Below are 26,842 nucleotides of genomic sequence, written 5' to 3' on the forward strand. Positions count from 1 at the left end.
GTGGCAAGGAGCAAAAAGGCGCTTGGCTGAAAGCACTCCGCTCCGGTGGTGGGGCCTTCTGTGTACCTGGTCCGCCCAGCGAGCTGCGGCCCCGGCGGGGAGGGGCGGGGCGGGCCAATCGGCGCTGTCCCAGCTAGGCTGCGGCTGCAGGCAGGCATAGCCTTCTAGCCCGTCGGTGTCTGCGCCCATCGATCCGTCTGTCTGTCCCCGACCATGGCGAAGCTGATTGTGCTCACCCTCTTGGGGATGGGACTGGCACTCTTCAAGAACCACCAGTTTTCTTACCAGTAAGTTGGGTTGTGGTGAGGGCTGCAGCCTTCGTCCTCCTCACCCCCTGCCAGCTCCATGAGCCCCCAGAAAGTAGGGTCCAGGCTGTTAACAGAACATTTACAGGCAGGTGCTAGATGTACACTCTGCAGGGGTTTCCTAAATGTTTGTCCAGCTGTCATGTGCCCCTTGAAAACAAACTCTTGCTCATGGCCTGAGACATGGGATAAGGAGGCAATTGCCAGGGCTTTGAGTGCCCAGGTTGTCAGCATACACGAATTAATTTTTCATGAAGATTTGTGTGTCCTGGCTACAGATTCACTTCCCAACCCGGAAGAAACTAACTAACCAGGCTGGGGATTCTCCTGATATTTTGTGAATTAGAGAAAGGAGTCCCCGTCCCTTCTGCGCCTTGACTGCCTGGCCATGGCAAACCTTCCAGGCTTGAAGATTCTCAAATTGAGGCTACTGAGGGCCACAGCAAAACTGCGTGTGGACCCGAGCAGGTGGGAGCTAACGTGTGCCGTGATGACTCGCTTCAGTGGGGGCAGGCCGGGAAGAGGGAGCCCTGGAGCCAGCATCTGATGTCCTGGGGTTTAGCTCTGCTCCGTGACTATGGGATTTTGGGCAAATCACTTTACATCTCTAACCTTCGCTGCTTCAGTAAACTGGAAACGGTAATACACACCTGCCTGGGACAGAGTAGCTATTCAATAAATGTTAGTTCCCTGCTTCCCTTTAAAGTATTTAATAAACGGTTAAGTGTTACACAAGGAGGGTGGGGATATTTTAAGAATGTATCAAAAGTTTCATAACTTGTAACAGGAGTTCATAGTCTAGAGATCATCCTAGTCTCTAAGGCTTAGTCAACAATGCCTTATTTACTCTAAAGTAAAACCCAATCAACATTAAATATAAAAAAATTATATGTGCTAATGGACTAATTAGAAGCTTATATTCAGAATGGGTTTTTACTAATTATTGTGGAGGTTTTTCTAATTTTTTTTAAGTTACAGAGTGCTAGAAAAAAAGTAAGAAGCAGTTGGTAATCTTGGCTTTTAAATCATGTAAAAATTAGTTTGTGAGTTTTTATTATAGGTTTATTATAGGAGATTATACGTATAGATAAAAATATATAAAGGATGGGTTGCTGAGCCTCCTGGAGTGGCCCAGACAGAGGAAGGAAGGGAAATTGTACCCACTGTTGGAAACCCCTAAAACCTAGCTACTCAACTGGGTCTGGGGACCAGATGCCTGAGCATCACCTAGAGGATCCCTGCACATGCGGAATCTCAAGCCCTACCCCACACTATTAAATCAGAGCCAGCGTCATTGAACAAAATCCCTGGGGGATTAGAGACCATGAATCTGCCTCAGGGAGAGAAGGCAAGAGATGATATCCTGAAGCCTGCATCAGGAGCAAGCCAAATCCCCAGGGTGGATGCATCCTTTTTTCTTCAGACTTGGAGTGTATGTGTGTGGGGCTCACAGGAAGCTATATGTGTCTGGGCTGGAGGGAACTTATGGAAGCACACAAGCAATGCCCCAAGAGATTTCTGAGTTTCCCAGGTGGGAGCAGCACAGAGAAAGGAACTGGGAGAGTTCCACTAGACCACGAGTCTCCCACCTTTGTAGTCGCTGTATGTGCCGCACAAGTCCAAGGAATGCCTTGGATGATGGTAGAAACAGCTCCCCTCCCCCACCCCAACTTGGGCTATGGAATGTTGCAGCGCTGCATCTGTATGGCAGCTTCCTTGTCCCTACATTGCTAATTGCAATACGTGAGTCCACTGAGTTTCCCTTCTCAGAAGGAAACCACAAAGCTAACGTTGGGCCTCTCAATGCATTTCTGCCATTCCATGCTTACTGTAGGTAACACACAGTTGTGGGAAGAGAGTAGTGGTGGATTCCTGATGACCTGGGTTAGATCTAATTTCTGCAACTTTCAAGTTATTTTACTACTTTATTCCAGAAAAGTTCCAGCCTGTTTCTCCACCTGAAACTAGGGGATAATGATACATATTACAGCATAGATGTATGTGTGTGTGTATATATATATACTATATTTATATAAAAACATAAAATATATATACGCATACATATATAAATCAGGCATATAGCAGGTGTCCTGTAAATGTTAGCTTTTATAGCTGTCATATGTGATCTCAAAAATGCACCTATGAAATCTAATGAGTGATACTTGAATATGTATTATAATTATACCTCATTGAAACTCTGAGATAAGGACAAATAATCCTCCAACCCTCCAGCCTCCCCTATGAGCGCAACCAACGCCATCTTCTCAGTCTGAAGTACTTGCCTTGTATCTCCACAAAACACTTCAGTGGACATTTGCAGAGTACCTTCTCTTTGCAAACACTGTGTTTCTGCTGGAGGTTATAGGAATGAATAGGATGCAGTCTTCACTCACCAATTTTAAAGTCTACTAGGAGCAAAAGAACAAAAACTGACAACTGTGAAACTGACAACTGTGGTAAGAAAGTTGACAGTTGTGAAGGTTCCTGAGGGTAAACTAAGGAGTTATTACCCAATACAGAAGACCGGAGAAGCTACAAAGCATCATGAGTAGGGGTCTTCCCAGTGGGTAAGGGGCTAAAGAGCATTCTAGGTGAAGGGAAAAATGTGAGCAAATAAAGAGGTATGAAAGAGATACAGGGAAGAGTCCTTAGTATCATGACACCTAGTTTCAAATCCCAACTCCACCCTCTTAAATAAGCAACCACGTGCAAAGTACTGAGTCTCTCAGTGCCTCCATTTCCTTACCTACAAAACAGAGTAAACACTCATCTTTTTCTCAAAGGTGGCTAAAAAGATTAAATGAGGAAGTATGTGTGAGAGCCCTTATTGGGGCTTGGCACATAGTAGGCCATGAAAAGGAATTTGAATGAATGAGGCACATGTAGGAGCAGAAAATAGACTGATGAGAGTGAATTTGGCCCCAAGAAGAGTTTGAGAATGGATATGGATTTCTTAATGCCTAGGCAAAGATCTCTGCTTTCTTCTGTGAGCAGCCAGCATGTGTTTTCACTGAACACTTCTGCTTTGGTTTGGATGTTTGTCCTCTTCAAACCTCATATTTGATCTCTAATGTTGGAGGTGGGGCCCAGTGGGAGGTGTTTGGGTCATGAAGGTGGTTCCCTCATGAATAGATAAATGCCTTCCTTGCGAGTGAGTGAGTTCTCACTCTATTCATTTTGAGAGAGGTGATTGATTGAAAAGAGCCTGGTACCTCTCCCCTCTCTTACATCCTCTCTCATCCCGTGATCTCTGTGAGTACTGGCTCCTCTTCACCTTCTGCCATGAGTGGAAGCAGCCAGAGCCCCTCACCAGATGCAGATACCCAATCTTGAACTTTCTAACCATCCAGAATCATAAGCCAAATAAACCTTTTTTCTTTGTCAGTTGCTCAGCCTCAGGTGTTCCTTTAGAGCAGCACAAAGCAGACTCAGACAAGTTCACAGCAAGGGCTGTATGGTTTCTGCACAGAGTTCAGAGTCTAGTGAATCAGGGACATATCTCAGACATTGACCCTTATCTCTTAGGCCCAGAACGTTTGGACTTAAGCCTTTGACAAGATATTTCCTAATAAATTGAAAATGAGGTAGAAAAAAATATGAGTTGGATGATAATAACACAGGTGAGCCAGTTTTCAGGTGCCTCATCCAGCTTTTAAGCAGTGTTCTCTGTAGATTTTGCCTGGTTAGAGAGCTAAATGTGAGCTTTGCATTCACACTTGAATTCCAATCTCTGCTCAGCCACTTCATAACTCTGTGGCCTTAGAAAGCCACTTAATCCTGGTCATCTGTGACTTAGGGAAAATAACACCTCATGGAGATGTTTGAGGATTAAACGAGGGCATATACGGTACCTGAACTGTAGTAGCAATGATTATCCTGTAGAGATATGACATTTTTGGGCCACAAATTGGAACCCAAATCAACAGGTGCTGACTTAATGCCTCCTTGCCCACCCTGGGCTCTCTTTAACTAGGATTATTCTACCTTTTCCAGGCTAGAGATCATCTTCTAGCCTGAATTAGAATAGGAGCTGAGCAGTTCTGCCTTTCTCTATCTTTTGTGAACCCATATGTTTAGTGACCCTTGTGAGTCAGGCAGTGTGAGTATTCTTCCCATGTGGTTTTGAGTCTAAGAAAAGTGAATTTGACTATCCTTGGTGTTTTTCACAAGTCTTGGCCCATTCAGTGATTTTATGTCCTTGAATCTCTCCTTCCATGCCAGTCTTTGTGTTGTCCTTGGTTATGACCATCACCCTTAACATCTTGTACCTGCCCTTCGGTTCCTTGAGGGCATGCTACAAATATTCACTACACTTTCCCTAGACCAGAGTTTTTTCAAATGGTGGGTAACAAAGTCAATTTAGTAAATCATTACTAACATTTTAAAATAAAACAGAATTGAACAGAAAAGTTGGGAATGTATCACACAGATTAGGGCGAGTATTGTTTGTGAAGCTTGATTCAGATGTGTGTGTGCATGTGTGTGTGTGTGCATGTGCTGGGTGTTCGCACCATATAAAATACTTTTCCTAATGTGAGTCTCCGTCTGAAAAGTTTGTAAGCCATTGCTCTATCACTTCCCCTTTTATTTCCTTATTGTGAATTTTTGCAATTATAATGTCAGATTTCCATTTTTGAAATACCTTTCCATTTCTTAGGTTATGGACAGATTCCAACTTTCTGTTGACATCTGCTTTCTAAGTTCATATCCATCAATTAGGAAACCACAATCTCCTCACAGTCCAAGCCTTCATCATCTATTCATTCATCTCTGTATTTCTAGTACCTAGACTGGTGGTTCTTTACTCTGGTTGTACGTTGGGACAAACTGTGGCACTTTTACAAAGCAGATTACTAAGAGGCACCCCTTACCTCTTAGGTCAGATTTTCTTAGAGAGTGAAAATGATAGCCAGTGACCTGGTGGTAGGAATATACTCATTTTTTCCTGAATGAATAAATGAAAGATCAGTCGCCCCCAAATTCCTATCATTTTGTACCACGTCAGTAAGAATTTTATCTAGCGTGTCTGTTCCCCCTGTAGCCCATCCTCCTCCTGTGAGTTCAAGTCATCAGGAGGACAAGTAAACTTCTTAGCCTATCTGAAGCCAGATAAGATTTCTAGGGATATTTGGATAATTGTCACTACCTGCCTTGACAATACTGTATCACTAGTTCTCAAAAAAAAAAAAAAAAAAAAAAAGTTTATTGTTTAAATCTCTTGGTTGTGCTAACATCGTCTGTTTCTTTCAAACGCCACATCAGTAGCTTCGCTCTGCTCAGGCAATTGGCTGGTACTTCCCTCTCACATCTGTTCATTTTTCCTTTGTCCTTTACTCAGACGGTCTCCATGGTGTTTATGCACTCATATCTGATAAGTTGCTCCTGTGTATGTGTGCGTGCGTGTGTGAGTGCACCTGTGTGTGTGAAATGCAGTTTTACATGCAGGCCTTGTGCATGATTTTTTGAAGTTACAAATCCTTTCAACATATCTGTATTTTTCAAGCACTACATCACAAAGCAGATGCCCAGTCCAGTCTGTGGAGTCAGACTGAGCAGACGAGTAGGAGGCTGCCCATCTGTCAGCAACTCTAAAACATCAATGGAATAAACTGGAACCATGTTGCCATTTACCTGGACTTTCCACCTAGGAGTCCTTGCACATTGCTTACAAATTGCTCCTGTGCCTGCCTAAGTACACAGAGCCCTGGAGAGGGCACTGTGTATCTCTTGTGTGTACCTATCCACCTCTGCTAAATAAACACTAAATATTGTACCCAGAGTTCCCCACTTGTCTTGCCCTGGCCTTGCCTAGAAAAATTGCAGGAAAAACTCTGGAGTTGAAACTCAGGCAAAGTACAGTGAAGGAGAACTTTGTGGGTTGCCTACGTTTGCAACTTAATTATAATTTCTGAATAGTTTTGTGTGTGTTTTATTTCTTTCTCCCCCACAGAACACGACTTAATGCTCTCCGAGAGGTACAACCCATAGAACTTCCTAACTGTAATTTAGTTAAAGGAATCGGTATGTATGTGAGAGGAAGAAGGGTCTCATTTGAACTTTCGGTATTTTTTTGCTTTTTGTGTGATTAATGTGCCTGTTTAATTTTGTCAAAAAATAAAATTTTGAATCAGGAGAGTCAGTGGTAGTTAATGATAAATACCATGTTGTTTGACTTTTGACTTTACTAACATATTACCAAGGTATTATGTTACCAAATATTACCAAATATTACCAAAAGAAAAATAGAATAAAGTTTGATTCCATGGTAATCTAACCTGAGGAGACGGCAGAAGAGGGGCAGGAGAGCCAGATAAAGCAGTGAATAAAGGTAATTTTTTTTTAGAAAAGCTCTGACAGGACTTTGCAATTACCACAAGGCTTCTCCTTATGTGTATCTCTTTTGATATTGAAGAGGAAAATTTTTTCCAGAAGCTCCCAGCAGATTTCTCCTTAGATCTTATTTGTCAGAGCTGGAGGACAGGCTGGTGCCCTAGCTGCAAAGGATGCTGGGAAAGTAATTATCGAACCTCCAATGTGGGAGGCAGGCCCTGTCAGCAAAGATAAAAGGGTAGGGGAATAGCAGCTGGGAGGCAACCAACAAGGAGAGTCCCCGGGCTCAACTCTCCAGCTGGTTCCAACCAACAAGCTTTGTTATTTGAGGACAATTTTTTTGAGATCATGCTTTTGTGTGTTTTGGGTATTTTTGTTGTTGTTGTTGTTGTTCTTTTAGAATTATTCATCTCAGTTGATTAAGGCTCAGGAGGCTAGACCAGATGACTTAGTATCATTAAATTTCACTAGATATCTTATGGTGCAATTGTTTTCTAGAAAAATATGATATTGATATCAAATATCACTGGGTTTTTGAAAAGCATACTTTTCACTAAGTGTATAAATACCTATCAAATAGTTCATTTTTCTCTAGATAACTTGAAATGTTAAAAATTTACATGTACTTAAAGTATAACTAACTTGAAAACAGTAATATTTAACTGATGTTTGTAATTAGTAGCAAAAATTCATATTCTGGATCACCTAAAATGTATCCCCATTTTAACTCAACTATTTGGAATTTGCTTATATTTTCAATATGGCTTTCCAAGGGTTTAATTTTTTTGGAACTATTAAGTATCAACACATATTTGTAGTTTACCCTGTATCTTTGGAAAACAGCAAGTTCTTTTCAAATAATCATGGCTTTTGTATATTTTGTGAATTTCCATGAACTTTAAGAGGTTTCAGTCTTTGAGGAAAAAGCTCTAGTCCATCAGTTTAAAACAAATATACTAAGTGTAAATTTTAATTAAACTTGTTAATGATATTAATGTATTTTTAATTTCCATATAATCACATTCATCAATTTGAATAAATGAAAGAATGAATGATTCTGAACCTGTTAAAGAAGAGTAACATATAGCCCCAGTTTCAAGTGAGGTGTTAAGAAATGGATCCACTTCCTGCAGTAATATGAAACAACCTGTACTTTTATTCTCTTTTCTGGCAGAAACTGGCTCTGAAGACTTGGAGATACTGCCTAATGGACTGGCTTTCATTAGCTCTGTGAGTGTTTTCTTCCACTTTTCTGTGTTCTAGAATGTTTTCTAGGACTGGCAGTTTAAGTCTTTCACTTAGGCTTTCTGTATACCAATGCCCACTTTCAAATAAAATGAACAGCCGTGGTTTAAAAGACAAATTGTGTATGCATTTACACCTCTGCTATAATTATGATCATGCGTGTTCCATGCATATTTGTGTTCTTCGGTCTACATTGAACCATATTACCTTAGCTTCTATAGCAGCAATTTATTTGTGAGTTCAGTGTATTCAAGAATGTTTTCCCCTGAATTGTCTATTCCCTGAAGCACTTAAAATTGCCATATTCAAATATTTGCTAAATTAAATATACATTTAATGTATACTACTTCACATGTCATTTCAACTTTCACATTTTTAAACATATTTCAGAATAAGCCCTCTAATTTAACATTGTTGATAGGTCCCAATTCCCAAGCTTTGAAGAGAGAATCCACCATATTTGTTGAAACTCTCCTGCATATAGATCGCTATGGTAGCTGATACAGTGCAAAACAGAAGAAGTCCACCATCTGGCCTGGGGATCATAACATAACAGAGTGGATAGGAAACAATAGACAATCATCCAGTCATTTAAAAACCTTTGCTACCTCTTGTAATTTATTTAGTCCAGTTTTCTCTTACAAAGATAGTAGATTAGTCATCCTGCAAAGCAATGTCTTGCAAACATTTCTTGAGCAACATAAGGCGTATTTTAAGCAAAATCTTATATGGGAACCCAATATATAAAACAACAGCTTTGTTGTTTTGATTGAAGGCTAAGAAAGGAGTAGTTCCTCCGACCCACTAAACCTCTGTCTTTGAGATGCTTCCAAGGACCTACGAGGGAACAGTGTAAAAGCCATAACCAATATTGTATCTGTATTCCTTGCTTCTATCATTGAAGACTATTATTAATTGCCTCTTGGGTCTGCTCTTCCATTTTTGATCTTTCTCATGGGCTGGAAGCTGTAGTGTGGTGCACATATGATTTTGCTGCAGGGGATGAAAGGGTTGTGTGGGGTGGCCTAGTGGAGCATGTGGCTTCCAGAAGACTTCTCCTGGGGACTCATCATGCAAACTAACTTAAGAGGCTTCCTATGTGGCCATCTGGCTAGCTCTGTGGTTTGGAGCAGTCAACACAAACCCATGGCCCATGCAGCGTCTCTATTAGCATTTAAAGTACTGGTATTGTGCTTGATTTTTCTCCTCCATGGTTTATAAGGGATTACAATATCCTGGAATAAAGAGTTTCAACCCCAACAATCCTGGAAAAATACTTCTGATGGACCTGAATGAAGAAGATCCAACGGTGTTGGAACTGGGGATCACTGGAAGTAAATTTGATTTATCTTCATTTAACCCTCATGGGATTAGCACATTCACAGATGAAGGTAACAAGATTTACTGTTTATTAAAATCAAAACCAAATTTAAAAAACAGAAAAACATGCCAATAAATGAATTATTTTTTCTCATCCAAATGCAGCATAATCATGAATAATGTTCTTACTCTGGGTTTTAAACTTACCCCCTATGTTAATTGACCCTTATAGTAAAACCACTAGAATACTTGAGAATGCCAAAATATTTAAGATTTGTAAAGCACCTGATTTTGTAAAATACCAACATTCACATTATCCCTATAATTACCATAATAATAATATCCAGCCCTGATCATTATAGCTTTTCCATTGTTAACAATTTTCAAGACTCAGGCATTTACAGGAACAGATTTTTCTAACCCAAGGCATCTGCAACCTATAGGTCCAGTGACAGAAAGTCACCATGGTCAGTTTTCTGCCGGCCCCATCACCTTTAGTGCCTCCTGTCTGCTGGTTCCTCTGTTCTGTGTTCAAAATGCTCTTCTGCATGTTGGTCCCTTTCAACACAACTTGTTGGTGTCATCCTTTATGTCTTTACCCCATTTCTCCCTTTCCATTTGCTGCTACTTCCTTGTCTCTATATTAATTTTCAGCCCCAGTTGCACATGGTAGCACCTGAAGAGTTGAAAAAGACTCGATGCCCAGCCCCCAGCTCGATAGATTCTGATTCCATTAGTCTGAGGGAGGCCTGGATCACAGTACTTGTTAAAAGTTGTTCAGTTCATAAAAATGTCAGGCTAGGGTTAAGAACCACGTTTATACCCATTACCTCCATTTCATCATCAGATGATCCCTCATTCAGTTCCTCTTCTGGACTTTCCCCACTGTGGGTGGCTAAAATTGCTGCCTTGAGAATCATCAGTGATGTTCCTATTTACAAATCTCCTCTCTTCCCTTCGTCCCTCTCCTTCCTTCCCTCTTCCCTTCCTTCCTTCCATAACCTCCTTTTGTTTTTTGTTTGTTTTGTTTTTGAGAGGATTCTCGCTCTCTCCCAGGCTGGAGTGCAGTGGCGCAATCTTGGCTCACTGCAACCTCCACCTCCCGGGTTCAAGCAATTCTCCTGCCTCAGCCTCCTGAGTAGCTGGGACCACAGGTGCATACTGCCATGCCTGACTAATTTTTCATATTTTAGTAGAGACGGGTTTTCACTGTGTTGCCCAGGCTGGTCCGGAACTCCTGAACTCAGGCAATCCACCCACCTTGGCCTCCCAAAGTGCTGGGATTACAGGCGTGAGCCACTGTGCCCAGCCTCCTTCACCTCCTTTTATGCTGTTGACCATTTTCTCCTTCACAAACTTGCTCTTCCTTGATGCTGCAGTGCCCCTAGCTGCTCCAGTTCTCATCCTACTGCAGGTTTCTCCCCAGTTCATTGTTTTGTCACTCATTGCCACTTCCCTGAGCACTACCCCAGAGGTCTGATCTTTTACTTCCTCTTTATTTTCTCTATTTCAGAACCTTCAAACCAGTGTCACACTGCCTGCTTTCTAGGAGGACATCCCCAAATAGGGGTATTATTATTATTCTTTTCACTAGTCCTTCACTTTTAATGCTGCAGGTGCTTACTAGACACTTCTATTTGGGTTCCTTTCCTATAGACACTTTAAACTCAAAATGTTGAAAATGATTTTCCATCCTTTTATCTTTCCTTCTCTTCCCCATGTAACGCACACACACACACACACACAAACACACACACACACAAACACACACACACACACACACATATATATATCCCTTTCAGTGGACTCTCCACTCATCCACCCATTCATCGCCATTACATTTTATTTTAAAAATATTTTTAAGTGCAAAGAAATATAGTGTTTGATGTATGGATACTTTTTAACATAAAAATGAGGTAGTATTACACAACCTCTTCTATAAATTGCTTTTGCATTAAACACTACATCATGGACTCCTTTACATACAGCACATTTGCAGCTGCTTTGCCAAGGTGGTTTGGGATTCGGTTGTGTGGGAGCACTGTAATATAGCTCATCTGCCAACGGATATTTAGGTTGTTCCCACCTTTATGCTCATTGCAAACAATGCCAAAATAAACTTTCTCACACATGTATTTTCTTTTTTTTTTTTTTTTTTTTTTTTTTTTTTTTTTTTTTTTTTNGTTGCCCACGGGTCTTGAACTCCTGAGCTCAAAGCAATCCTCCCACTTCAGCCTCAAAAAGTGTCTGGTCATGCCTCCTCAATTCTTTTTTTTTTGAGACGGAGTCTCACTCTGTCGCCCAGGCTGGAGTGCAGTGGCTGGATCTCAGCTCACTGCAAGCTCCGCCTCCTGGGTTTACGCCATTCTCCTGCCTCAGCCTCCCCAGTAGCTGGGACTACAGGCGCCCGCCACCTCGCCCGGCTAGTTTTTTTGTATTTTTTTTTTAGTAGAGACGGGGTTTCACCAGGTTAGCCAGGATGGTCTCGATCTCCTGACCTCGTGATCCGCCCGTCTCGGCCTCCCAAAGTGCTGGGATTACAGGCTTGAGCCACCGCGCCCGGCCCACACATGTATTTTCTGCGACTATATCCTTAGGATGAATTTTTAGAAGTAGAATCCACTGCACAAAATGTGAATCCAGGTTTTAATCCTCACTTGAATTTGATTTCCATACCCTCCTTCCTCAGCTATATTCAGGGCCTTTGGATTCTTTCCTTCAAATACCTCTCATGACCTTTCCTGTCTTTTATTGCCAGTGGCATCATCTTGGTCCAGTCCCTTCTCTCCACATTGCTGGATTACTGCTGTAGCCTCAGCTCATGTTACTCCTTGGTTCAAATCGGCCAGTGAGCAAAGCCTGGATCTTCACCTTAAGCCCTAACAGGACCAATTCTGGCTCCCTGTGGTTTCAGCCCTCTCACTCTCCCACTCTCTCTTGCCTTCACTCTGCTCCCACCACAACCTCACTATTAAGTGAATATGTCCAGGAACTTCTGCCCCGGGGCATTTGCACATTTTCTCTCCTCAGCCTGGAATGCTGTTTCCCTAGATATCCACATATTCGTTCTCTTATTTCACTTAGGTTTTTGGTCTAACATCCCCTCATCAGAGAGAACATGCCTGACTCCCATGAAGATAATACTTCATTACTCTCTATTCTTTTATCCTGTTGTATTTTTCCCTTGTAGCATTTAACACCAACTAAAATAAATTAAACACTTGTTTGCTGAAAGGGGTAATGAAAATCATCTTAGCAGCTTTCTCTGTTCAAATCTTCTCAATTCAACCTGCCAAATTTTGCATCTTGACATGGCGAAACCCTGTCTCTACTAAAAACACAAAAATTAGCCGGGCATGGTGGTGGGCGCCTGTAATCCCAGCTACTCAGGAGGCTGAGGCAGGAGAATCATTTGAACCTGGGAGGTGGACGTTGCAGTGAGCCGAGATAGTGCCATTGCACTCCAGCCTGGGCAACAAGAGTGAAACTCCGTCTCAAAAACAAAAACAAAAACAAAAACAAAAACAAAACAAAACAAAACCCACCAATTTGATCATGTCAGAGATTACAAAAGACTTACTCTTTCTTAAGGCAAAGGCCAAAATCTAACTTTTACTTGCCAACTCTGATCACACATTCTTGACCGCTTAGATGGGTCGCCTTTGTATTCTTAAACTCCCACTGACCCAAGGAAGCTGCTTCTGTTTGCTACTATTTCTCAGATGTTCTGTGAAATTTATCACCTTACACTGTGTAAATTACACTTGAGCACACCTTCTCATATTGGGAGTTCCCATAGTTTTTATCGCTTTCATCACAACTGTGCATCTTGTGGAGACCATTTGAACTGGAAAACTTCAAGAGTTCTTTGGAGTTTTAGTGTCAGTGATACTCATTCTTAATTTGAGAATTTTTTTTTCTCCTGCGGAGTTTTGAGTTTTCAGAGACTGTCACTGGTTCTTCCTTGAGCCACTTTTCTCTGGAACAGGAACAATCACAAATGCTTCTCTCTACAAAGAGATGAAAATATTCCATCTGCCTGACATCCTAACTACTAGCTGGAGGTGGGTTGAAATTGGTTTTTGGAGAGAGGGCTGACAGTGAGAGCTTAGTTAATGTTTCATTTTTGTTTTTAATCTCCTCTCAGATAATGCCGTGTACCTCCTGGTGGTGAACCATCCAGATGCCAAGTCCACGGTGGAGTTGTTTAAATTTCAAGAAGAAGAAAAGTCGCTTTTGCATCTAAAAACCATCAGACATAAACTTCTGCCTAAGTACTGAGATACAGCACATTTCTATTTTCCTTTAGCTGTAGTGGATAGTTAATCCACTTTTGGTTTTTCCTTTTGGCCAGAGTAGGTATGGCTGTTCAACTCTCATTTCTAATGATCACAAACTCCTCCACATGCTCTTCTGAAGAACGTTTTGAGGACTCAAGCCCCTCAGAGATGGCCCATTCTTTTCCTCTCTTTCCCAGGCTAGCTCCTGGCCTCAGGATCTCCATTCAAGTTATTACCAGGAAAAAATCCTGCTCTTCTTCAGAACCAGACTTAGTATTTCAAACCCAAATAGGCTTCATAGATAAATTTGACGTCATGAGCTTATTTATTTATATTAAAAAGTAGACTCTGGGAAGTTTCCATGAATTAGAAACACAGACCCAAGAGGAGACCCTAAATCAAGTGCATGTAAGACCTCCTTATACTGCCTCCACTGCTGTTTGATTGCACAAAATGTATGCAATAGCAGATCTGTGGTAACACTCAATTCCACCCTAGGCGCCTTCACATAACATATGGTGAAATAAAACACTCAAGGATACCCAATCTCAGTCAGCTTCCTCACATGCCCTATGAAGATCTGACTTGTAAGGCCAGTGACGGATTTAGGAGAACAACCTGACACTATCTTCTAAAACATTTACCTCCAACTCATTACGATTGTCTAGAATCCCAACCTATTTTTGTATAATTTATGTATAGCATTTGACCACCTCCATATCTGTAAATCTAGATGTGTACTCTTTGCAGGTACCTAGCTAAGGGTATGTGGTGTGCACTCTGTGATACCAGGACCCCTTCCTCTTCTTTCTTATCAGGTGGTTTGAGGATGAGGAAAATGAGATTGGAGAGAAATTGAGTTACTGGATGAGGGCCAATCAATTCCCTAGTGACTAAGTAGGAACCCCCGCTCAGGTCATCTTCTGCTCCAGTGGGATGAGTAAAAGTCTGGAGAACAGCTTTTGGTAGAAGAGTTCATTCATACATTCATTTAACAAATATATTTTGGAAAGAGAATAAAGTTACTGAGTGTTTGGAGAATGTGAAGAACACCAAGATTTAAAGTGGAGAAAAGTATGTAGAATGGAGAAGCTGGGTTAATGATAACACTAATAAATGAGCTTCTCTGTACGTCAGGTGCTGCACTAACTAATTCAAACAGATTATTTTATTGATGTTTTACAAATACCTTCTGAATTAGGTGTTAGTATTATATCCATTTTGGATTTTTAAAAAGTTGAGGCCTGGAGTAATTGTTAAGTTCCCCTAGATGACATCATCAGTAAATGGTGCAGCTGTGATTCTAATCCTGGTAACATGAGTTCAGAGCTGGTGCCTTAAACCGCTACAAAATAGTGAAAAAAATTGTATGTTTTAACATTTAATCTTGGAAATCTCAGATTTGTCTAAGTTACCGGGTTGGAGTATTTTTTTTCTTGAGCCAGTTGCAAAAATGTTGGTCTTAGGCAGCATAGAAGGAGACTGAAAATAACCACGGTGCCATAATTAACTAGAGTTCTGCTCTCTCAACCCAAGGATTAGCTGTGTGTATTTTCTTCTTTGTATTTTATGGTTGTTTATAACATTAATATTCCAATTACTAATTCTATTATAATTTAAACCTGTTATTATTCATATATCACAAGCATTATTATTGGTCATTTACTGTATGCCAGGCATGGTACGAAGGCCTTTGCATTCATTATTTCATTTTATTCTTACCCTAGCCTTTCAAGGTATACAGAGAAAACAGAGGTTTAGAATAGTGGCTCAAAATTTAGTGACAATGCTGTAGCCCCACATTATGATAGCAAGCAGTGTCAGGATTCAAATGAAGTCCATCAGATTTCAAAGCTATTACTCTATTACCCTTTAAAAATTTGTTATTTATTTACTTATTTTACTACACCCCCATTTCAGCAATAAAAAGTTATTGCTCTAAACCATTGCATTCTGCTCCTTTCTGTGAAAAACAGACAAATGATAGTCCAGCATACTAATTTCAGAAATTTACTTTTAAAAAACAGAGAGTAAAATCAGATTGCAGATTTATGTCTGGTGCCCGTCCAGACTAATCCTAAATTCCAAGACCTTTTTTTTTATGTTGTAATAGTGGCTACCATTGATTGAGGATTTATTGAATGTCATGCTCCCTGCAAAGCACACAACAGGCATTGTCTCATTGTAATTCCCACTGCAACTCCACAAATTAAGATCCTGACCCTTAGTCTTCTACTAATGAGCTGTATGACTTTGAGAATATCATTTAACCTCTCTTTACAGATGAGAAAACTTAGGCTCTGCATGCCTGTCTAACTTGCCTGAGAGCTCAGAGCTGCGTCAGAGCTGATGCGCTGGCCACGACGCCCTCTGCAATGGAGCAGAGATAATTTTCTCCCAGATCATGCCCTCAGGAACTTCCATCACCTCAATCAGCAAAGAATGACTCACTTATGTGTTCACTATTGTACCTATTAAAGCAGAAAAATAGACTCATATATCTTACATTTTCAGTGACAGAGAGAGAATCCTAATCAGAAAGGGGGGGAAAAGCCATAGCATTCTATTTCTGAGCATTCTTGTTCATGGACATTTCATTCAGTTTAGAATCACGAAATCTTAAGGCTGGAAGATAGACCAGTCTATCATCCTGCTTTCATAGATAAGGAAACTGAGGTCCTGATATGTGAAAGGATTGATTTTTCTTAGATCACACAGCTAATAGTAGCAGAGCTTTAACTAAAATGCAAGTATCCAGGCTGCTGGTTCATCATTTTTTCAGTTTCTTATGGGAGTTAGTTCTATGTGAGCACAGATATGTGAGCACATTTTTGCCCTGACAATGATTTCTGGCCTAATTTAATTTCTACTGAATTTAGTGTATTCACGCACACACACACACACACACACATGATGTAACACTATTTTAAGATACATATAAAAGGATTTTTATGTTACAGTGCTATAATCACTTCCTCAGATTTCTTAGACCAATGATTGTCTTTAAGGATTGTATCGGCAGGACTAATTTCATATTAATTCTGTTCCATTATAGCTAGCATGAAGGCTCCATCCCATATCTTGATTTTAGGAATAGACGGCGATGAATGTCCATTCATAATCCTGTAATGTTCAATACCTTCACCTTATATATGATGTGTGTATGTTTTATTTGCAGTTTGAATGATATCGTTGCTGTGGGACCTGAGCACTTTTATGCCACAAATGATCACTATTTTCTTGACCCCTACTTACGGTCCTGGGAGATGTATTTGGGTTTAGCGTGGTCGTATGTTGTTTACTACAGTCCTAGCGAAGTTCGAGTGGTGGCAGAAGGATTTGATTTTGCTAATGGAATCAACATTTCACCTGATGGCAAGTATGTGAACTCTCTGAAATATAGTGAATTTACTCAGATTCTCAGGAGATATCTTGGAATATATTCTTTTTAAAAGTAATATGATACATTTTAACATGTTACCCTAGTGAGATAAAATTAGGAAAAATGTAAAATGTCTTAATTTTTCAGGGGGTAAAATTTATCAAATCAAAAATTTCGTTGTGAAGGCATATTGGTTTTGTTTCCTTTTTGGAAAAAAAGTACATTTTAAGAGGGGGAACTGTGATGAAGATTTAGTATGTCTGAATAGACTTGTTTTGAATAAAGATTTGAGTGTATAATGAGATGAATAGTATGCAGGTATACATATGTCAGTAGTTCAGGTTTATGACAAGATAAGGAATTTGTACCAAAATGTAAATCAAGACAACACTTCCTTCATCATGAAAGTATTACTGTGAAAAACATCAGTTTAAGCAGTGTGCTTAGTGATGTAGTTGATTTATAATGTTATCTCATGGGGCCCTACAACAAACAATTTGCAAACCAACATTGGTCTGGAGACTGCATTTTGGGTAGCATTGGTATATGCATTAAATATCTATATCCATCCATATATATGCCCTTTGTCATCTTGCATCATCATCAAGGATTTCAGAGTCAGTAACATATGCTTAGAAAGAGCAACAGGGGCCAGGCGCGGTGGTGGCTCATGCCTGTAATCCGAGCACTTCGGGAGGCCAAGGTGGGTTGATAACCTGAGGTCAGAGACCAGCCTGGCCATCATGACTAAACCTCGTCTCTACTAAAAATACAAAAATTAACCAGGCCTGGTGGCACACTCCTGTAATCCCAGCTACCAGGGAGGCTGAGGCAGGAGAACCACTTGAACTTGGGAGGTGGAGGTTGCAGTGAGTTGCAGTGAGCTGAGATTGCGCCACTGCACTCCAGCCTGGGTGACAGAGCAAGACTCTGTCTAAAAAAATGAAAGAAAGAGAGAGAGAGAGAGAGAGAGAGAGAAAGAAAGAGCGAGCAAGTGAGCAACAGGGACAGGGACAGCTTTTAATTATTCATATCATGGACCAGTTTTTGAAAATAGAAGATAATCGAACAGTAATTTCTTTTTTTGTTGGGGGGATGCACAGTGCTTAGACTAACCCCAGATCTTTGTGGGGTATGACTAAAGCCACAGAGTCGGGACCAGACTCAGGACAGAAGAGGAGGAAGACTTCTCTCGATCGATCCAGGCCAAGCAGCTTTTCTTCTCTCATATTTTTCTCTGGATTAAAACAAGAAGCTGTTGTCAAAGGGCTTTCCTGCAACTTTCCTGGGAGAGAACTCACTATCCCCTGAAATGCAGAACCTGGGGCTTGACACAAATTGACAAACCAAAAGAGAAACACTGTAATGCATTTTACTCCCAGATACTAAAAGTTGGTGTTAGGGTTAAGTTCCTTCCATACTGATAAGGACAATTACGTCCCCTCCTTCAGAAATAACTTTGCAGAGATTAAATCCCTCTGTGCATTGTAAACTCACTGAGTTCTTTCAGAATTTAGTGTGTTTGAGATGGGTTCCATTTTCCATTCCTTAAGCGAAGTTCTTCCCTATGAATAGTTATTACAACTTCATCTTAATCTCTCAAGTTGTGTTACTTCTAGTACTTTGACGTAGCTCTTTCTTCTTTGAAGGTATGTCTATGTAGCTGAATTGCTGGCTCATAAGATTCATGTGTATGAAAAGCATGCTAATTGGACTTTAACTCCATTGAAGGTAAGATGTATTAACACTGTAAGTTTGCAGCGTGATAATTAGATTCTAATTGATTTGTGAAATTAAATGTGAAGAGAAAAGGACTGCTTAATTGGTGTGGGTGAGAACCAATTTTTCACTCCTTTATTAAGAGTCATTAGCATGGTTATGTGTTTGTTGTTCATTTTTACTCAACTGCAGAGTGGCAAACAGCAAACCACACCTCTCACCCGGGAACCTTGCATTCTTTCTGCTCTAGCAAACTTTGAGCTTGGCATTGTGTTCCCAGATCCTCCTTCCACCCCTCCCTTCCAGCCTTTCTTCCTTCCTTTCTCCCATTCTCCCTCTCCTCCACCTTCCTTCCCTCTCCTCCCATCTCTCTCTCTCTCTCTCTTTTTCCCTCGACGTTGATGGAACAGCCAAGAAGTAGTCTCAACTTGTACTTAATGCTGGGCTGCTCTCCACAATGTTTATGAAGTCCACGCGCTCACAATGGCTGCCGGGTGACCTGGCTGCTCCTCACCTCTCTGCCTTTTTACCTCCAACCATTGTGTCCCTGCCCCACGTCTCCTGCCACTGTCTCAGAATGGGGCACCATTCCCTCTGCTAGGAGAAACCTTCCTCCAGATCTCCACGGCCCTCTCCTTCATCTCCTTTCATTTTTACTAAAACGTCAGCTCGGTCTTCGAAACTTGGAACTGCTCCCTTCCCCTGCATGTTTTCCCTCGCCTTTCCTGCTTTATTTTTCCATTCAGCTTGTATTGCTAGCATACTATATATTTTATTCTTCCCCTTTATTACCTGATTCCCGAACTGGGGTGTAAGCTCCACAAGGACAGGCTGTTTTTCTATTTGCTCCTAGTACAATTCTAGTTGGAGCTGCCTAGTTGGCATTTAACAAATACTTGTTAAATTACTCTGGTGGGGCTGGGCATGCTTCAGGGTTCACCTCCTGTCCCCACCAATTCTGGTCGTTTGAAGGTTGGAGTCAAAAGGGGTGAAAACACAAAGGATAGGAAAGAGAGACCAAGAGCAAACTAGAGCCCTATGAAAGCAGCCCTCTACCTCTGCAAAACAACAAGATGTTGCTTTCCTGCCATAAACGCCCACTGCAGGAAGCACTGTCAGCGCCAATTGTATGACTGTTCCTGTCAGCACATCCGAGGGACTGTCATGAGGGGCCTCACTCAGAGAAAATTACCTTAAAGCAACATTAAATGTAACATCGTGTTTGACATTAAAAATCACTGGCAGGGCTACTTTGGTATTAGCTCAAGTAAAATGGAATTTCACACGCTCACACTGGCTGAGGGAATAAAAAACAAGCTGCAGTTTTAACAACAGATATTTCTGTAAAGCGAAAGTTAAAGAATTTTATGAGACTAGAACCCAATGTAACATACCTTCACCACAGAATGTCAAGGCTCTGCTCCCACCAGGGCGAGACTGAAGGCAAGGGCAATTTCAGCAATAGACCATGTCTGTCTCCCATCATAAAAACCCCAAAAAGTTATCCATCAATTGTCACATTATTCTTTCTTTTGAAAGATTGTATTAATTAATGTCAGTTAATTAATACTCGAGAGTGCCAAGTAATTTGATAAACTAACCGAGGCTAATCTTAAATTTTTGAGGAGGTGTAGATGGGTTTATGTCCAATCGGATATTATTCAGCCTTAAAAAGGAATGAAGTTCTTGGCCAGCTGTGGTGGCTCATGCCTGTAATCCCAGCACTGAGGAAGGCTGAGGTGGGTGGATCATGAGGTCAAGAGTTCAAGACCAGCCTGGCCAACATGGTGAAACCCCGTCTCTACTAAAGATAGAAAAAATTAGCCATGAGTGATGGCATGTGCCTGTAATCCCAGCTACCTGGGAGACTGAGGCAGGGGAATCACTTGAACCCAGGAGGCAGAGGTTGCAGTGAGCTGAGATTGCACCATTGCACTCCAGCCTGGGCAACAAGAGCAAAATTCTGTCTCAAACAAAAACAAAAACAAAAACAAAAAACGGAATGAAGTTCTGATACCTGCTACAACTTGGATAAGCCTTGAAAACATAATGCTAAATAACATAAGCCAGCCACAAAAGGATAAATAGTGTACAATTTACTAATGGGAAGTACCTAGAACAGGCAAATTCATGGAGACAGAAAATAGAATAGAATGCTGATTACTAGGAACTTGGGGGAGAGAAGAACAGGGAGCTATTGTTTAATGGGTACAGGATTTCTGTTTGGGGCTGACTGAAAGTTCTGGAGAGGGATGGTGATGATGGTTGCACAATATTGTGAATATACTTAATGCCACTGAGTTTTGTACTTAAAAGTGGTTAAAATGTCAAATTATATATATATATTGCCACGATAGAAATAATCTCTCCTCTCTCCAAAAAATATTCCAGGACTTAGTCAATGGATTAGTCACACTTTGATGAACCTCAATTCGCAAAAACCTGGAATATTTGTTAACAGAGAATACAGTTTTTCCCAAAGAGAGCAATTTATTAAGTTTTCTTGACCAAGGAATGCGAAATTTTCCAGTTGCCTTTGTGGGAGTGTGAGATGTGATATGCAGGGGTCTTGCCGTGAGGTAGCATGGAGAGGAATTATTTATTTGCAAGGCAAGGAGTTCATTGTTGGACTCAGAATAGGTTCCCTGCTGGACTGTCAGCACTTCCGTGGCATGAGCTGTGTCTGCTGGGTACCTGGTGCTCTCCAGATGCTGCGTTCCTCGCAGAGCTCATGTAGGAGCTTGGTAATTGCATGTTGAATGAATGGGATCCCAGGTTTCTGTGTCCTTCTCCCACTCCCACTCTCATCTCAGTAGGTTTCATCTGTCATGGAATTCGCCAATCGGCTATGCCGCTTCCAAAGATAAGAGCAAAGCCCTGCAACAAACATTTCCTCATTTAAAGACATTATGGTATCAGAGTGGTGTGCTGACACTGGGATGGACAGGGATTTAGGGATGGAGAAAGCATGGAGCCACCTGTCTTGCCTGTCTCTGGGGTAAGAAAGACTGATGGCTCTGCATGGTGGTGAGAATGAGGCTCTGCCACGATGCTTGAGTCCTCTAATCCCTCCCTGGGCATGTGAGGAACAGCTCTCATTTTGAGTAGGAGGCACAAGGAAGCGCTGGTTTTCTGCAGCTGTCTGTTCATGCCCTGGCCTTTACAATGAGTCATGAGCAGTTATTTACAGGGTCTCTGGGCACTGAGGTATGCTGGTCTCTGAGGTAAATGGTAGATATTATTTCTCCAACTGAGAATAAGAGGTAAACAAATAGATGGGATTTCTCCCTGGTAGAAGGCAGACAAGATGATGAATGGTGGAATTAAGAATCATTGGTATTATTTATGATCCTTGTACAAAGCCTCAGCAGCAATCTGTGCAGTCATCAAATGCTTGCAACTTATATTTAGAGAATAAACAGCAGAAGAACAGGGAGTTGAATAACATCAAGAAACTAAAGAACAAACTTTTCCTCAACTTCAAGGCAAAAACGAGACTCTGGGTGATCATTTCTTCTCTGGCGGCACAGCCTATGATTAGCCATTAAAGAGTCCACATTTCATTGATGTTCTTCTCAGAAATGAATCTACATTTCCTGGTGGTTTTCTGAATGCTTATAAAAATATCATTTGCACATGCCATTTTAGAAGCAGTTGTTTTATGCTGCACTGAAAACTTTTTTTTTTTTCCGTTTTAGGTTCATGCACAGATGTTGGTACAAATGATTTTGTCTAACTTTTAACAGTCTTTCTTGGTTTTCTGTATCTTTACCCTACCCCATTCTGTCCTGGAAACTGACAAAATACTAGCATAGATGAAATGTCAGAGGAATTTTGTGAGTCCTGTTGAAATGGGGCAGAACTGTATCCTTGGAACCAGCAGTGTGGTGGCCAAGGACAAGAGGCAACTTTTCTCTGATATATTTTGCTCCATCACAATTGTGTTTTACTTTATGTCTCGTTCTTTTCTTGTTTTTAATCTTATAAGTCCCTCGACTTTAATACCCTCGTGGATAACATATCTGTGGATCCTGAGACAGGAGACCTTTGGGTTGGATGCCATCCCAATGGCATGAAAGTCTTCTTCTATGACTCAGAGAATCCTCCTGCATCCGAGGTTAGTTTTAAAAATGAACCAGATAAGTGACTTTATTCCCAGCCGTTGTTTTTTTCAGTTGAAAACATAATTCTCAATTCTATGTGCAAATAAAAGGGGGGACATGGATAGATGATCCAAATGATCAGAAACAAAGGCTTTTGAAGGTGCTTTAGTCAGCGTCTAGGCAAGAAACACATGGCACACTTAAATTGGACAATTTGAGGGGAGTTTAATCAAAGGACTATATAAAAAATGTGTGGACACAGTGTAGGGTAATCAACAGAGGATAATGCAGTACCTCAGGGCTAGCGAGGGAGGGAGGAAATGAATACCAGAAGCCAGAACAGGTATACGGTGGTGGGTGGAGAGGGTTGCCTGAGAGGAACTTGGCCTCTGGTTAAGGGATCCTCAAAGAACATAATGACGCCATATTGCTATGGTTTAATCATTCATTTATTACCTGCCTTCCTATTCAACTCCCCCTTCCTGTGTGGTAGTATATGCACAGGTCCATGCAATGGACCAGTCCTGGAGCACATTGGCCAGCCTCTCTAGATCTTCCTGCAGGTGGCAAGATAAATCGCTGGAATTATTTTGGCTTAGAAGATCTCATCTTCCACCTTAGTTACAGTACTCAAAGGTCCCAGTTTTTGTCCATGGTCTTTATTCAGTGAACTATTTTGGGTACAAATAAGAATTTGGGACCTACTTCAATATAGGTATTTGCACATTTACTGAGTTTTCAGTATCTACTGAGGGTACTTATTATTTACATCATATATATGACATCATTTTGACATATTTGTCTGCTGCTGTGTATGTATTGTTAAAGCTGAGTTTTTTTTTTTTTGAGACGGAGTCTCACGCTGTCGCCCAGGTTAGAGTGCAGTGGCGCGATCTCGGCTCACTGCAAGCTCCGCCTCCTGGATTCACGCCATTCTCCTGCCTCAGCCTCCTGAGTAGCTGGGACTACAGGCGCCCGCCACCGCGCCCGGCTAGTTTTTTTTGTATTTTTAGTAGAGACGGGGTCTCACTGTGGTCTCGATCTCCTGACCTTGTGATCCGCCCGCCTCGGCCTCCCAAAGTGCTGGGATTACAGGCGTGAGCCACCGCGCCCGGCTAAAGCTGAGTTTTAAGAGTCCATTTCACCTGCCCAACAGGAAAAAAAAAGTGTTAAAGCCCGTATCTCTTGGGTTAAAAAAAAATCCAAATGCGTATTTCCATTTACATTATGGCTCTCCTATCTTTTATCTCTAGGTTTACAGGACAATTGTGATCATGTTTAATGGAAATCCTTTTTGCCTTTCGCTAGTTTTTGGCTATTAGGGTTGCTGAATGGTATGTTTAACAGAATTGAAGAAATGTATGCTGTGGAGCGTTCAGTGCTCAGAACTGAGCAGAATGTTAGATTTTAATTGTTCTGGCTTGTTAGCTCATTTAGTTATCTTGGGTCGTTTGCTATAGCATGGACTTGGTTTGTTTTTCTGGAAAAAATACTTCATTTCTAATGATTGCTCTGCAAAGGAATAGTAAAAAGTAGTAACAATTCATTATCTAATGCACTGCCCCAGAAGAGTGATTTAGTTTTATTAACAAGAAGCTTAGGTAAGCCAAGGTGCACCATCAACTATTTACCTGTAACTACTACATGTTAATGCTATGGCAATTTCCTAAGACATCTGTCCTTGGTGCCAGCTGTTTTTAAGAGGTCATTTTGAAAGTTCCCACAGACCCTTTTAGATCCAGGCACTGGCCTTCACAGTTGGCCACATTTGTGATGTACATATCCTTTCTTCAAGTCATTATATATTATCATAAAGGCTTAATAATAGAATGTTAGAGTTGAAGGGGAATTTAGAGATAATCTAGTCCCACCTGTTTCACTCTACAGATGAGAAACAAATGGTAAGTGGAAGATCCAAGACACGACCCAGGTCTCCCACCTCAGTGTAGTGAATCACATGCAATTGCTATTTTTGACAGCCAGAATGATCAAATATTGGCTATTTCATATGGTTGGCTTAACATGACACTATACTATTAATGATGCAATCACATTTCTCCTCAATTAAGTGAAGTAAACGGAACTTACAAAATTTTATACATTTAGAGACAGGAGGTTAACTTTAGAACACCCGAGTATGGTACAGAGATGTGGTTTTTTGGGGGTCACATTTTTTTTTCTCTTTGTCTGCATTTTAAAAACCAGGAATTAAGTGTAAACATCCAGTTCCCTGACTTACCTGAAAATACATGAAAACGGACCTGAATTACTGCATGGCAACCATTTGGCTGTTGTTAAGCGTATTAGTCAAGGTTCCCTAGACGGATAGAACTAATAGGATAGATATATATATATATATATGTAAAGGGGAGTTTATTAACTTACCTGATCACAAGGTCCCACAGTAGGCTGTCTGCAAGCCTGAGGAACAAGGAGAGCCAGTCTGAGTCTCAAAACTGAAGAACCTGGAGTCTGATGTTTGAGGTCAGGAAGCATCAGCACGGGAGAAAGATGTAGGCTGGGAGGCTAGGCCAGTCTCTCCTCTTCATGTTTTTCTGCCTGCTTTATATTCGCTGGCAGCTGATTAGATTGTGCTGCCCAGATTAAGGGTGGGTCTGCCTTCCCCAGCCCACTGATTCAAATGTTAATCTCCTTTGGCAACACCCTCACAGACACACCTAGAATCAATACTTTGTATCCTTCAGTTCAGTCAAGTAGACACTCATTGTTAACCATCACACTGAGTTAACAGCTTCCTCCCTCCACATTTACTTAAGTCCCCACTGCTCCCTAATGTCCCACATCCAGGATGTGCTGCTCATTTGCATTTCCTGCCTCACCCCTGTAGGTTTAGATACTCTCCACCTCTGCTAAAGATCACTTGAGATCAGTACCCACCTGTTCCCAAATGAGGAAACAGGTGTGTTAAGTGTAATTTTGGAACAAAATAGGATTTATCTCATTGTATAAGATTATACGGCTTCTTATGGAGGATGACCCTACGCATAAGGTTGTTTTAAGTGATCTGACAAAAATGTTAATTCAATGTTATTTCTTTCACAGGTGCTTCAAATCCAGAACATTCTAACAGAAGAACCTAAAGTGACACAGGTTTATGCAGAAAATGGCACAGTGTTGCAAGGCAGTACAGTTGCCTCTGTGTACAAAGGGAAACTGCTGATTGGCACAGTGTTTCACAAAGCTCTTTACTGTGAGCTCTAACAGACCGACTTGCATCCACGCCATAGAAACTGAGGCCATTATTTCAACTGCTTGCCATATTCCAAGGACCTAGTGATCTTAGCTGAACAATGAATGCTGACCCTAAATGTGGACATCATGAAGCATCAAAGCACTGTTTAACTGGGAGAGATATGACGTGTAGGGCTTTTTTTGGAGAATACACTATCAAATCAGTCTTGGAATACCTGGAAACCTCATTTATCAATAAAAATCCTTCTCACTAAAATGGATAAATCAGTTATGTCGATTGTCAGATATTAAGTAACAGTGTGTGACCCCAAAAGTACTTACCCTAAAACATGTGTTGCCTGAAAGCACGTGTATGTATTGCTGTCTTGCCATGTCTTGTTCAGAAGACACAGGGAAGCAGGCCTAGCTCATGTGTCTTCAGAACTCCAGTACTCGCTCAGGGACTCCAGTTCATGGGCCAGAAAACTAGATGTGCATTATGAAGTTCCCCTCTACTCCACGCACATAGCAAGTCTGACGATGGCAGTCAGACTTACTCCTGTTTTCCCTTTGATACATGCCTTTCTCAGTAAATATTAACCTGAATTATTCCAACTCCCCTTGTACTCTTGCTTTTTCAACTCTCCTGTAGCAATGACACATAGGAAAATCTTAAAATTTTTGGGAGTGTTGTCACACCTGAAAATTATGAGTCTCTATGATCTTGGCACAAATTGTACCTTAGAGTGTCTTTGACTTGGTGAAAGGAAGTTTGTTCACTGCGATGATTGGATACAGATTGAATCCTATAATTGACTTGGGTTAAGCTAAGTGTCCCCAAGGACTACACTGTTGTTGAGGTGGTGGTAGTGCTGGTGGGTTTTTGTTTAATATTTAAACTTGTTGTGGAGGCTGAAAAGAAAAAAAAAATTGAAAGGTAAACAAACAAATAGAAAAGATCAACAA

The 26,842-nt window shown here is 41.0% G+C and overlaps 1 protein-coding gene across 1 annotated transcript; it reads left to right on the plus strand.

Annotated features, from left to right (window-relative positions):
• Positions 1–26,842, plus strand: PON1 (paraoxonase 1). Its single transcript, XM_025378551.1, has 9 exons — positions 1–287; positions 6,256–6,326; positions 7,810–7,865; positions 9,103–9,271; positions 13,348–13,474; positions 16,659–16,859; positions 18,512–18,593; positions 22,570–22,698; positions 25,748–26,842. The coding sequence occupies exons 1-9, from the start codon at positions 214–216 to the stop codon at positions 25,904–25,906; spliced, it is 1,068 nt and encodes a 355-aa protein (XP_025234336.1). The 5' UTR covers positions 1–213; the 3' UTR covers positions 25,907–26,842.

The sequence above is a fragment of the Theropithecus gelada genome, chromosome 3, assembly GCF_003255815.1.
Source record: "Theropithecus gelada isolate Dixy chromosome 3, Tgel_1.0, whole genome shotgun sequence".
Lineage (NCBI taxonomy): Eukaryota > Metazoa > Chordata > Mammalia > Primates > Cercopithecidae > Theropithecus > Theropithecus gelada.

Coding starts and splice junctions, on each gene's coding strand:
- PON1 (XM_025378551.1), top strand. CDS start 214: ATGGCGAAGCTGATTGTGCTCACCCTCTTGGGGATGGGACTGGCACTC. Junction 288..6,255: donor AACCACCAGTTTTCTTACCA/GTAAGTTGGGTT, acceptor TCTCCCCCACAG/AACACGACTTAATGCTCTCC. Junction 16,860..18,511: donor AACATTTCACCTGATGGCAA/GTATGTGAACTC, acceptor TCTTCTTTGAAG/GTATGTCTATGTAGCTGAAT.